General features: G+C 33.5%; 1 protein-coding gene across 1 annotated transcript in view; it reads left to right on the plus strand.

Annotated features, from left to right (window-relative positions):
- Positions 1 to 1005: 1005 nt before the first annotated feature.
- LOC107440551 (acid-sensing ion channel 1A-like) overlaps positions 1006 to 12299 on the plus strand; it is a 39290-nt gene continuing 27996 nt past the window's right edge. Inside the window, exons 1-4 of the mRNA XM_087153582.1 lie at positions 1006 to 2484; positions 4884 to 5140; positions 8652 to 8776; positions 10118 to 10281. Of these exons, the coding sequence (XP_087009708.1) occupies positions 2194 to 2484; positions 4884 to 5140; positions 8652 to 8776; positions 10118 to 10281 (837 nt within the window). The 5' untranslated portion in view covers positions 1006 to 2193. The remainder of the gene's footprint in view (positions 2485 to 4883; positions 5141 to 8651; positions 8777 to 10117; positions 10282 to 12299) is intronic.

The following is a 12299-nucleotide window of genomic DNA, read 5'->3' on the forward strand; positions in this document are numbered from 1 at the left end:
TATTTTCAAGTGATACTTTTGACATTTTTTAAAAATTATTATTATAGTAAAATGTACAAGGAATATGATAGTTAACTTCGTCGAATTTCATGGTCAAAAATGGTAAAAAGGAAGTATTTTCAAGTAATACTTTTGAAATTTTTTTAAAATTATTATTATAGTAAAATGTACAAGGAATATGATAGTTAACTTCGTCGAATTTCATGGTCAAAAATGGGAAAAAGGAAGTATTTTCAAGAAATACTTTTGACATTTTTTTAAAATTATTATTATAGTAAAATATACAAGGAATATGATAGTTAACTTTGTTTTATTTTTAAATAAATAAAAAGTGAAATAAAATTCAGATAAAGTTAGCCTAAAAAATATTGAAAAATTGAGCTATGTTTTTCTGAACACAATAACTGTTAACAATGATTATTTATTTGGAAATTAAATATAAATTTTACATTAATAACGTTTTGGTATATAAACGAAAAAGTTTACATTGTCGCTTTGGTGAATGTCCGGAGTATTTGTTATATCCGATTTGATATTAGTTCATTTGTTGATATTATTATATTTATTCGATATTTTAATATCTGCTGAGAATAGATTGGAAGAAACATCAGTATTTTGGAGTTCCTGTTAAATGCGTACCGGATGGTGGCACTTGTCCTTAAAAAACATCAGTGTAGGGTATACCAGGCAGTGGCACTGAACCTTAAAAAACATGAGTGTAGGGCAGGGGTGTCAAACTCGTGGCCCGCGGGCCGCATGCGGCCCGAGATGAACATTTTTGGGGCTTAGTCAATATATCCGAAGCAAAGTGAAAATAAAATAGAAATGTGAATTAGAAACGAAACCAGCATATAAAATTATAATATACTTTATCTATATACTATATGGATCATTTTAAATCGTACGCACGAAAATGTGAAATTCTAATTGGCTGAAATGGTGTCCGTTTCACACTAAGCTATCAATTAGATATTGCATATTCAGGTTTATCCTACTATAGCGAGTTGCGTTGGTTATCTTGCTCCATGGTTCTGAAGCAATTCTGGGATTTGAAAGAAGAAATACGTAAGTTTTTACAAACTGAAAAATCAAGATACAAGCTTGTTCTAAGATCAAATATGGTTGCAAGATTTATCTTTTATGGCTGATATAACCAAACACTTATCCGATTAAAATTTATTGTTACAAGGCAATGATCAGATCATTACGAACGTGTTTGACATAATTAAAGCATTCAAATGTAAACTATTTCTTTGGGAAAGGCAACTGAAAAATGAAGATTTAACGCACTTCCCAATGTGCAACAAGAACAAATCTTGTTAAGATGATACTGCATCATATCAAAAATATGCAGAAAAAAATTAGTTAACTTAGAACAGAATTTGAATCAAGGTTTAAAGATTTTAATTCTTTGGAAGACAAATTTTGTTTGTTTTCTTCGATTTTCTCAATAAATATAGACTTAGTACCCAGTTACATGCAAATGGAAGTGTTTGAGATTCAGTGCGACTCAAATTTGAAGGCAAAAGTCATTGAAGTGGGTGTGCCTGAATTTTACGAATATTTACCGGCAAGGTTTGAAAATACTCGAAAATTCGCATATGAAATTATTTCCATGTTTGGAAGTACTTATCAGTGAGAGCAATTATTTTCTGTTATGAATGGAAATAAATCTCCTGTCCGAAACCGTATTAATTACGCTCACGTTGGGTCAATTTTGAAAGTAGTCTCGGCCAATAAAATTTCTCCCGAAATAAAAAAATATAGTAGCAGAGAAGAGATGTCAACTATCAGGACGTAAGCAATAATTTATCTTTATGTATGTTTATTACAATTCAAAATAAAAATATTTGTTTTCTATGAACATTGATTTTTCTTTCTTTTTTTACGGCCCGCCTAAAGTTAAGCATTGTTTATTTAGCCCAAGTTAGCTTTTGAGTTTGACACCCCTGGTGTAGGGCATACCGGACAAATGTATTCCGGGCAGTGTCACTTCACTAGACCTAGTATAGATTTCGGACATTTGCCGAAGCGATTGTCAACAGCCACCAATTTCGGCCATTCTCAGTAACATATACAGAAGACTGCAATTGCGAAATCCTCTGTAATAGTATTGGTATAAAGTTATTTTAAGTGTCACAAAGTGTCAAAGATATACACAAAAAAATCTGGCATTTTATTCAGGGTGGAAACATGAGCGGCCGTCAAATGAGTGCAGCGTCAAGCTATCATGGGCTATTCAGCGTATTTGCCCATCAAACGACGACTCATGGCATTCGAAAAATCGTGACCAGCCGCCATCCGATTCACAAAATGTTCTGGGTCATAGTGTTCATGACTTCTCTTGGGGGTTGCTGCTACCACTGCAGCTACTTGATTTCCACTTACTGTGAAAATCCCAAAGTGACAATTACAGAGGAGAGAGACGCTGACATCGTTGAATTTCCAGCACTTACCATATGTAACCTCAACGTCATTAAGAAGGTAAGGTTACAGTTTTTCATTTAAAACTTTGTTGAACTTATTTTAGTTACTAGAGGCGTTACTAAATAATTAAACTTATTTTTGGTAGGAAAGCGTGTTTAGCATAAAAGTAGACCAACCTGGGGGATATTCTAAATTAAACAAACGATTTTTAAAAATTTATAACAAGAAAATGACTAAGTTTAAAAAATAAAAAATGTAGGAAAAGAAGTTATAGACAATGTCATCATTCATCTGTGAAAAAGTACCCCATCATAGAATTGATTTAACATAGCTTATATACCCACTTTTGACTTGGAATTGTATTTTTTGATACTCTACAGCACTCTCCCACCAGAATTATATCTTTGATAGAAATTCGATGAACGGATACCACTATTTGATTCATTGCTGTTTTATAAGAAGCCGGGAGAGCTGTATTAAGATCACCGTTTTTTGATGATCATGAGAGCTGTATTAAGTTCTAGATCGAGGTTGCTCTTGTGTTGCCATTAACAGTTGTGTGTATGCAGGCCGACGTTGTGTGTGATCGAGACTGAGTAGCAACAGCTAGAGAAGGTGGATAATGTTACAGTTACAAATAGAACGTCAACTTTTCAACGTGAACCATCCAAAGTAGGTGTATTCAAATCAAAGTGGGGGCTTCTGTTAAAGTAGGTGTGTTAACATTACGTCCGGTTCACCAATGTGAGGAGAGAAGTTATAGACAATGTCAACCTTCATCTATTAAAAGGTTTCACATCATAGGATCATGTTTACATGTTTTATATTCTAGTGAACTGGAATTGTATTTTTTTGTAGAGGTAGACATACTACAATAAAAATAATTTAAAAAAATTCTTGCAGCAAATTTATGTGACGAAGCCTGAGTTTTTCCTTACGACATACCTGCTTTTAGTTCAAAATTTTTTTCGACTAATGCTGATGCAAATAGTTTACCTGTGAATAAAGGAAGAACTATTGAAAGTCACACCACAATTTTTCGAAATTTTTTAATGAAGGCAAATCCTTTTGCTATAATTTCTAATTGTCCGGTATCAGCACTAATCACAAGATATAATTAGAGCACGAGACTTAAAAACGGGTACTTCTAAAAAATAGGAAAAAAATAATATCAATCAAAGCTAATTCTGAATTCGATTGAAATTTTTTGTTATATGCACTAAATATTCGCTATTTATGCAATATACTTCTATATTTAAATAAATTAACAAATTGGTAACAACGTTTGTCAATCAGGTTTTCTTGAACAATAAATTTATGGGCAAAATTATCAGCGTTACGTACGTTTTATAATTAGGATAATCTTAATTAAAAATAGCATTTAGATACTAATATATTTCTTAAACACAGAAGTAAACACTTATAAAATTATACTTTTACACTTATTTTAATCTTGGATCAATAGTGCCTTATGTGATAAAACTAAAATCTTGAAAAAGAATGTCTTAGTTAAAACTTAAATTTTGAAGCTAAATATTTTCTATAAAAGGAAAAGTTTAATTAAGTTTTAAATATTTCTGGTTCAGAATGGTCCTTATGCAGCTGCAGTGACCAATTCTGAACTTTTGAAAGGACACGACTGTTTTCATGCCCATTCACTAACCCCTTGGTACTGCAAACCACGAAGACTTTCGGCCTCTCTCACAAAACATCGCTAAACGTTTCGAAACTTTTTATAATTTGTGGTTTTACATGAGTTCAAGAACTCCTCCAACTTCAATTAGCTACTGTTTGTGGAGTCGTCTTACACTTGTCTATCCTACTACACTATCAGGAAAAAGTATCCAGACACCCTGTTGCTATGATGGTGGAAGCATAATGGTGTGGGGATGTTTCTCATAATTTTACCTGGGTCCGTTAGTTCCTGTGGTTGGAAACTTGAACTCTGAGAGGTTTATATGTACATTCTAGACAATGCTGCACTCCCAACTCTATGGCAATATTTCTGGGAAGGCCCATTTTTCTTCAGCAAGATAACTACTCCATTCATACATCAAGGCTTGCACAGACCTGGTTTGACGAAATGGATGTTCAGAAACCGGACTGGCCTTCTCTGAGCACCGATCTAAATACCATAGAACACCAATGGGATGAATTAGAGGTCAGATTACGTAGCCAGTCAAATCGACCATCCTCACTGCAAGCACTCACTTTCAGCTGTAATGGAAGTCGATTCCAACGGCCACCTCATTGAAAAAAATAATATTTCGTAAAATCATATTAGTCTATTTTTTTAATATAAAAATATTTTTAAGTAATAAAACCCCATTTAATCCAATATATGCGGTAAACCATTGAGTATAACAGCATTCGAACATACTCTAGCAGATTATCAGTGTTATTGATGGCATCTTTTATGGTTTGTTGTACTTAATTCTAGCTGTACCTATTACTAGGAATATGCAAACTCTTACTTCGAACTGGCTTCCACTAGAAGAAGAAGGAAAGGGAATTCCTCTAATCCTGTTCCACTGAATGTCAACTCCACTGTGTGCTTCTATTCTGAGGAAGAGCTACTAAGAGATAGTGCCATAGATCTCAGTGATGCCTGGCTCAATCTGGGAGTGACTAAGGACAATCTATCTAAATATGGTCACAAGGCACAAGATCTGATCGTCCAGTGTACGTACAACAGCAAAGAGTGTGGAAATGGGTATGTTAACATATAATTGAAGAGCTTGGCTCAATATAATGATAAGCCACATCTTAAAATTGCTCGAGTGTACTTTTTATCAGAAACAGTATGATTTACAAGTAAGCAATAAAATTTTTGTGTGAATTTCGCTGCGATATCTTTTTGATGCCTAAACTTTTAATAATGGCGAAAATTGCGCTTTTTACTTATAAATATGTACCTTTGAAGAAAAGTAAACTCATTTCATCTATGCAATAAAACATTTCAATAAAATATCAATTAACTGAACTTCATTAAAAATATCTGAAAAAAGTTAATTACACTGAAACTTGCGTAAGTTGACCACTTGCATTGCTTAAGTGGTCCACTTGAGTTAGTCATTGCTTTTTTTAATATCATGTTATTTTTACATAGATATAAAAAAATTGTGATCGCTTTATTAGGATCACTGGTTACCCATTGGTCAAATGCTTTTTTTTCTGGTTTGACTCTAATAAACGCCATAATATTTCAAATCGTGGGTTGCAAAAACTGTCTCGCTGTTTGTCGTCAGATTGGTTTTCAAATCCGGGCTATATACGTGTTTAAAGACGTCACAAAATACTTTTCCTTCTTCAATATTCATATTTATAACCAAACAACGTCAGGACAGTAATTATAAGTTAATAATAAAAAGAAAATAAAAATAATTTAAATAATGTAATTATTATGTAAATACATTAAGAATGACTTCTGGTGAGAAACAGCAGCTGTCGCCATAGCAACGCATGCTCACTCTTGAACACAGTTGAAAAGTGTGAGGGCGTCCAAATAAGGTGTGCACGCCATCAAACTCGAAACAACACCCATTTTGCCAATGGATAATAAAAGAACTATGTATATGTTAAGTTAATAGTTTTCCTATACGACCAACTGACAAACGGTGTTTTGGTTAGCCCTTAATGCCATTTTACAAATTCAGTGCAAATTTAATAAATACCAAAAAAAAAAAAAAAATAGCATTTCGGCAAAAGCCATTGGTTAGCTATAGGGTCATGGAGGTTAAGACTTCATGATTTCGTGGCCAACCGCTTGATTGCGGCAATGTGGCCAGCATTGTTCATCGATCTGACGCTGGGTGAGAATCAACCCGTCAAAGGGGATTGAGGGGGGGGGGAGTTCGTTCCGTAGACAAATTGTAAAAGAACCTGTGATCGGAGATAATACGACTGAGTTTGAAGTAGAAAAAGAGAGTTGATATTGGGCAATATAAAGAAATTACTTTAAAAAAACCCGGACAACTCTGAATAACTTTTGATCTAATAATCCGATCTTCTCGTTCTAAAGCTCAATCTTATTGGTTCAAGGAAGTGACCTTAAGTATGCTAATTAAATTACAAAATCAGACACAAAAATGTGCTTTCTCTAAATAAAACATACTTTTTTCCCCAATTGATTCGGATTTCTGACATACGAAGTGCAGGGAAGGGGTTGGCTGCAATTTTAGAGTAGTCCTCATGGTTTTAACCCAAAGTTTGGAGCTCTAAATATTAATTTTATTTTTTGCTTATTTCATAACACCTCAAGGTTTTTTTACGCGAATTGAAAAATTTTTGCACAAAATCGGAAAATTCGTTTATACAACGATATTTCCAGGCATCAACTAACTGTTAGTAAATATTTGCATTTTTATTATTTTATTTAATAATAGTCGAAAAAATTGTGAATTGTCAGGTATGCTATCTTTACTTCATTTTAAAAATTTTTATTTTGCATGAAAAAATACAAAATTTGACCGAAATCGGTCAAATGAGAAATCATTTTTTGAACAAGTTGCATACTAGTTAGTTGCAAACGAGGCGGAACAGTTCTAAATATGCTTTTAATTCCTTTTTATTTAATTTTTACAAATAAATAAATTGATCATGCATATTTACTCTATTTGGCAGTATATATATCTTTAGAAACACGTGAAATATGAAGCTACAATCCAACCATAATTGGAGATAAAATGTAATTTACATTCTGCATTCACTGTTTTCCTCGTAATATATCAATAGGAATATAGAATAAGCATTTTTCGAAAGTTTTTTAAACTTTGAACCATTTTTATTCTTTAGTATTATACATTTGTCTGTTTTCTCATTCTTATTATTAGTTCACACTCTCCTTACATCTTGTTCAAGTTTTCAATCATTAATAAAATTTTTTTATTCACCCACTCAAGCTCAAATACATTTTTTAAAACTGGTACTGGATGACACTTGAAGTTAATACAGGTTCTTTTAAATATTAATTCATTAATTATATAGAGAAGAGCGAAAAACGAAATGGAATTTTTCTGATTGGTTAAACGTTAGTCATTGTTTTACATTCCACTATAAGCGATTCAGTTTTCACATATTTTAAAAATAACATCAGTAATAATTTTTAACTTATAGCTCTATTTGAACAACAAAAAAAAAAGTTTACTGCGCACATTTAAATATTCGCTGTGTCAGATAAATTCGATAAAGAACATTACGTGTTATCACGTGTGATTATACTGTTATAGTTGTCTGATACCACACGCTTTTTGTTACGTCAAGCGCTCAAGTTGCACTTTTTGATCTAGCTGCGCTTGTATGATCTAGTTGCCCTTTTGATTTATGCTAAGTTATTTTTCAAAAGTTTTTATGGCTGGCAACAGCATTTTTTTATTTTTGTTTCTTTTTAGAATTTGTTCTTTTTTTTTTAACTTGTAATGTTGTTTAGCAGAATTCTTTGCCAGCTGCTTCTCTGAATACGAATACGAATATACGAATAAAATAAATTAGATATTTTTAAAGTGTTGTGAAAAGAATTTTTAGTTGTACAAAGTACTTCACTTTTTTTTTTCAATTCCTACTACTAGTTCACACTCTTCCTATATGTATTTCTATATCTTGTTCAAATTAAATTTTTCTTTATGAATCTAAGTAGGAATTGACTTTAATTTTTTTTTTTTGTATTACTTGTTTTTATCGATAAATATCTTTGTTTTTGCACAATTCATTTAAAAAATATTTCCTAGAATTATCAAAATCTCGATTTTTATTAGTTAAAACTTTAATGCAATGAAATTTTAAATATCTAAAAACACGCAAAAGTGTAGTTTTAAGCGATTGATTCCAAACCACAAAATTGTGTCGCTTGACATTTTAAACATTTTTTTTTCATAGAAGTGTTGCAAATTTCGATGCTTCATTTTTTATTTAATATTATTTAAACCTTTTGTTACCCTATTACCAACTCATTCATGCAAGATATTGAATTCTTACGGCTGACTTTGGTTTCCCCGTATTAAGGATATGCTTAAACTATCATGTTTTAGAAAACTTTCAAACATGTAAACAAAAAGTACAATAGAAGTTTCAAAACAATTAACTAATCTTAAGTAATACATATTGAATTGGTAGATATTTAAAAGTGACTTAAGAATCTTAAAATAGCGGTGTAGTAACACTTAAAGATAACACGTTGTATGAAGTGTTTGTAGCGTTTATAATTGGTGTGCTTATATTTTTTACAGATCTACTTTTGGAATAAGCGTAACGAATGTAACATCACCAACCTTTGGATTATGTCATACAGTTAATGTGCGGAATAAGACGAAGGACCGACCAGCAAGTGTTCGAAAGGGAGGAACCATATATGGTAAAAAAGAGACATTTGTTTCAAATGCCTTATAGTTATGGTAAATACTAATACTAAAAAAATTTAATTTACTTTGAAACTAGAATTTGTCACTTATGACAATTTCTATAAACTCGAGTGCGAATTCGTAGCAACCAGCCATCGATGGGATTCGAACCCGGGTCACCTTATTGGGAGGCGAGTGCTCTATCTCCTGAGCCACTATATGGCTCATTTAACAATCACTTTGTTTTATTTTGTAACCGTCATTGAACAGCAGACCCAATTTTTGGATTTAGGATTACTAATGCTCAACTACGTACGACTACTAATATTCAACAAGCAAATCTCCGTGATTCTTTCCGCTGTATTACGTTATTATTTGAGCTTAAATTATAAAATTTGATTGTTGTAAATAGCTCTATTGTCTGGAAGTGTCTGTTAACAAAATGTTTTAAGGATTGTTTATTCGTTTTCAAGTTAAACGAACCCTTGTGCTCTTCACGGTAACATACACCGAAGAGCCATTACATTATGACCTCCCTCCATCTGTAACAATGGGCTCGCCCAGGTTTTCATGGTTTCTCGCCCAGGAACAATGTTTTCATGGGGCACATTGGGACCCATAATCCTCATAGAACAATCCCTGACGTCTGTAAGCTACTTGAACATAGTTGCAGACCAGGTTCACCCATTCATGGCAACAGTTTTTCGTGCTGGGGATGGTGTTTACCAACAGGATAATGCACCATGTCATAAGGGTCGAATCGTCATGGATTGGTTCGAGGAACATTCCAGTGACTTTCAAGTCATGTCTTGGTCCCCAAATTCACCTGACCTTAATCCAAGAGAGCATTTGTGGTCCTACTTGGAAAACCAAATTCGTGCTGCTACGCTACTCCCTCGCAATGTGAGGGAATTGCAGGACCAATTGGTGAGTGCTTGGTACCAGATACCTCAGACTACCTATCAGCACCTTGTGGAATAAATGCCACAGCGGGTGCTAGCAGTTTTGAGATCTAAAGGTGGCCCTACATGTTATTAGCAGGGTGGTCATAATGTAATGGCTCTTCGGTGTATATTCAACTTTAAGAAGTACTATGAGACACAATAAGTTTAAAAAAAAGTACCATATCGAGAAATAAATTAAGAAATACCATATTGAGATTGCGCAAGCTTGAACACTATTTAGGTTCAACGCTGTCAAAATTTCTAAATGCTTATAAAATGGACGACGTTATTTAAGTCACGAATATATAACTGCAGAGCACTTTCTGTTATTCTAGTACAGAATTTTGAGAGTTCTTCGTGTGTTATATTTTTGTTTTGCTGTTTCAAAATATCATTTCCCTTCTATCCTAGGTATTCGTTTGACGCTGAACATAGAAAGGGACGAATACTGGGACTTAATATCTGCTGAGTACGGTGTTCGACTGATGGTGCACCCCCAAGGTACCTACCCTACTCTGCAGAGGGGAGGCATCATTGTAGATCCAGGACGGAGTGTTCACATCGGTGTTAGAAGGGTAAATATAGGTTATACAGGACTTGATGTAGTAGGTCCAAAATCTATGAAAATAGTCAAATATCTTGAGGAATATCAATTGTATACTCATGGGAAATATTTTTAAGAGATGCTTTTAATAACATCAAATTCGAACTCCTCACTCTTTCCCTCCATGGGGGTGGATGTGTCAACTTCAGAATTTTAAATAACGAACATTATTTTTGGTGCATAATGTACCCCAATTTGAAAGGCAGGTTGTTGTGTTTGGTTCGCAAAGTAGCACTGTGATTGTGCCAAATAAAGATGGATAAAATATTGTTTAAAATAAGAGATATCTAGAGAAATACATGCCAAAGAAGATTCATCTCCTGAAATTCTCGAACCCTGCCCTGAAAGTCGAAATTAGTGGCAACTATTTTACACCAAGGAGGTTACTACGGTTAGGTTACTATGTTAGAGGTTACTACGGTTAGTGGTTACTAAAGAGGCTACTAAGTTCTTCATTACACCAAGAACCAAGGATTGTTCCAGGTGTAGCGAAGCACCAAAGGGCACCATTCTTGTTATTCAGTAACACTAAAATTTCTGCAATATATAGTACACATCCTCTGATGAAGTTACTTTTACGATGTATTATAATTTAATAATTATTAGTTTAGGATGCATATCTTCTCTATACATGTAAAAGAGAAAGTTTATTTGGATATATGTTCGCTAATAACTAGAGAAGGGTAATACCGATGTGGCGTAACTACCACTATAATTAATAAATATCAATTCACTAGTATATAAGACATGCTAACTCGATTAAATCCAAAGGTACGTTTTGATAGAAGAAGGTTGCCATGATCGATAGCTACCTTTCTTCACATTGGTGACCAGCCGACGTGATAAGAACTTGCGTACATCGAAGGATACGCTCATTTCGATGAATGGTCCACATTGAACATACGACTTGTTATTTGTGACTGGGTCATCGTCCTCCTCGTCCATCGTCCTAACTTCTCTGTCTCATTTATACACAACAGGATACTGCACTCGTCTGCTATTAGCAACACAGGAGGGACCACATACACAACCGTAAACTTATGACAGCTCTCACCACTTAGCCGTTAAAACACGGTGAACTTAATACAGCACTCACTACCAACGCAGAAAATCCAGTGAGTTTAACACAGCTCTCTCAATAAGTCGCAAATACGGCAACTAGTAGTAGCATCCGTTCATCGAAATCTGTCCTTGATAAAATTCTGGTGGGTGAGTAATGTGGCGTAACTACTACTATAATTAATAAACATTAAATCACTAGTATGTAAGACATGCTAACTCGATCCAATCTTGGGGTATCTTTTGATAGATGAAGGTTGACATGGTTGATAACTCCTCTCCTCACACAGATTCGGATATATTCAGTAGATCGCAAATTTTCATGAAGTAGTTTGTAAACAATCACGTTTTTCCGGCGTCATTTAGTTCGGACACAGTATTGTAAAAAGGAAATTTCATTGATGGGAAGCATTGCTATAAATTAAAGCAAGCGCTTTCATAGAAACGGCATTCTTATAAAATATTAAAAAAAAGAGAAGCAGACGAAACCATTAGCAAAAAATTGATACCGTTAAAGTTCGCTTAACTCATACTATAAGTTCAAAAGTTACAGCTTGCTAGAAACAAATATGCAGGCTAACTTAAGTTATGAAAATATGTTTCCCCATAAATGATAATAATAAACATAAATATGCCAATTCTGATTCTTCCAAACGGTTTTTAAACTTCAAGGCTTTTAAGTTTATTAAATTCTATTTCTAAAACCAACTCTTAATAACTAATTGTGATTACGAGTTTTAAATCCTCAAACTCTACCCTATGACGCAGATAGGACACCGGTGTCCCTTTTTTATACATATTTTCTGATACTCTAATCAGGCAAATATATATTTTGGTTCTTTTCAAATATAAAAGAAAAACAGTCTAATTGTTTCAAAAAGAATCAAGAAGCTTATCGGAACGGAAAATATCTGTACTAAAATATAAAAT

The sequence above is a fragment of the Parasteatoda tepidariorum genome, chromosome 10, assembly GCF_982258835.1.
Source record: "Parasteatoda tepidariorum strain Cologne lab strain chromosome 10, Ptep-v5.0, whole genome shotgun sequence".
NCBI lineage: Eukaryota > Metazoa > Arthropoda > Arachnida > Araneae > Theridiidae > Parasteatoda > Parasteatoda tepidariorum.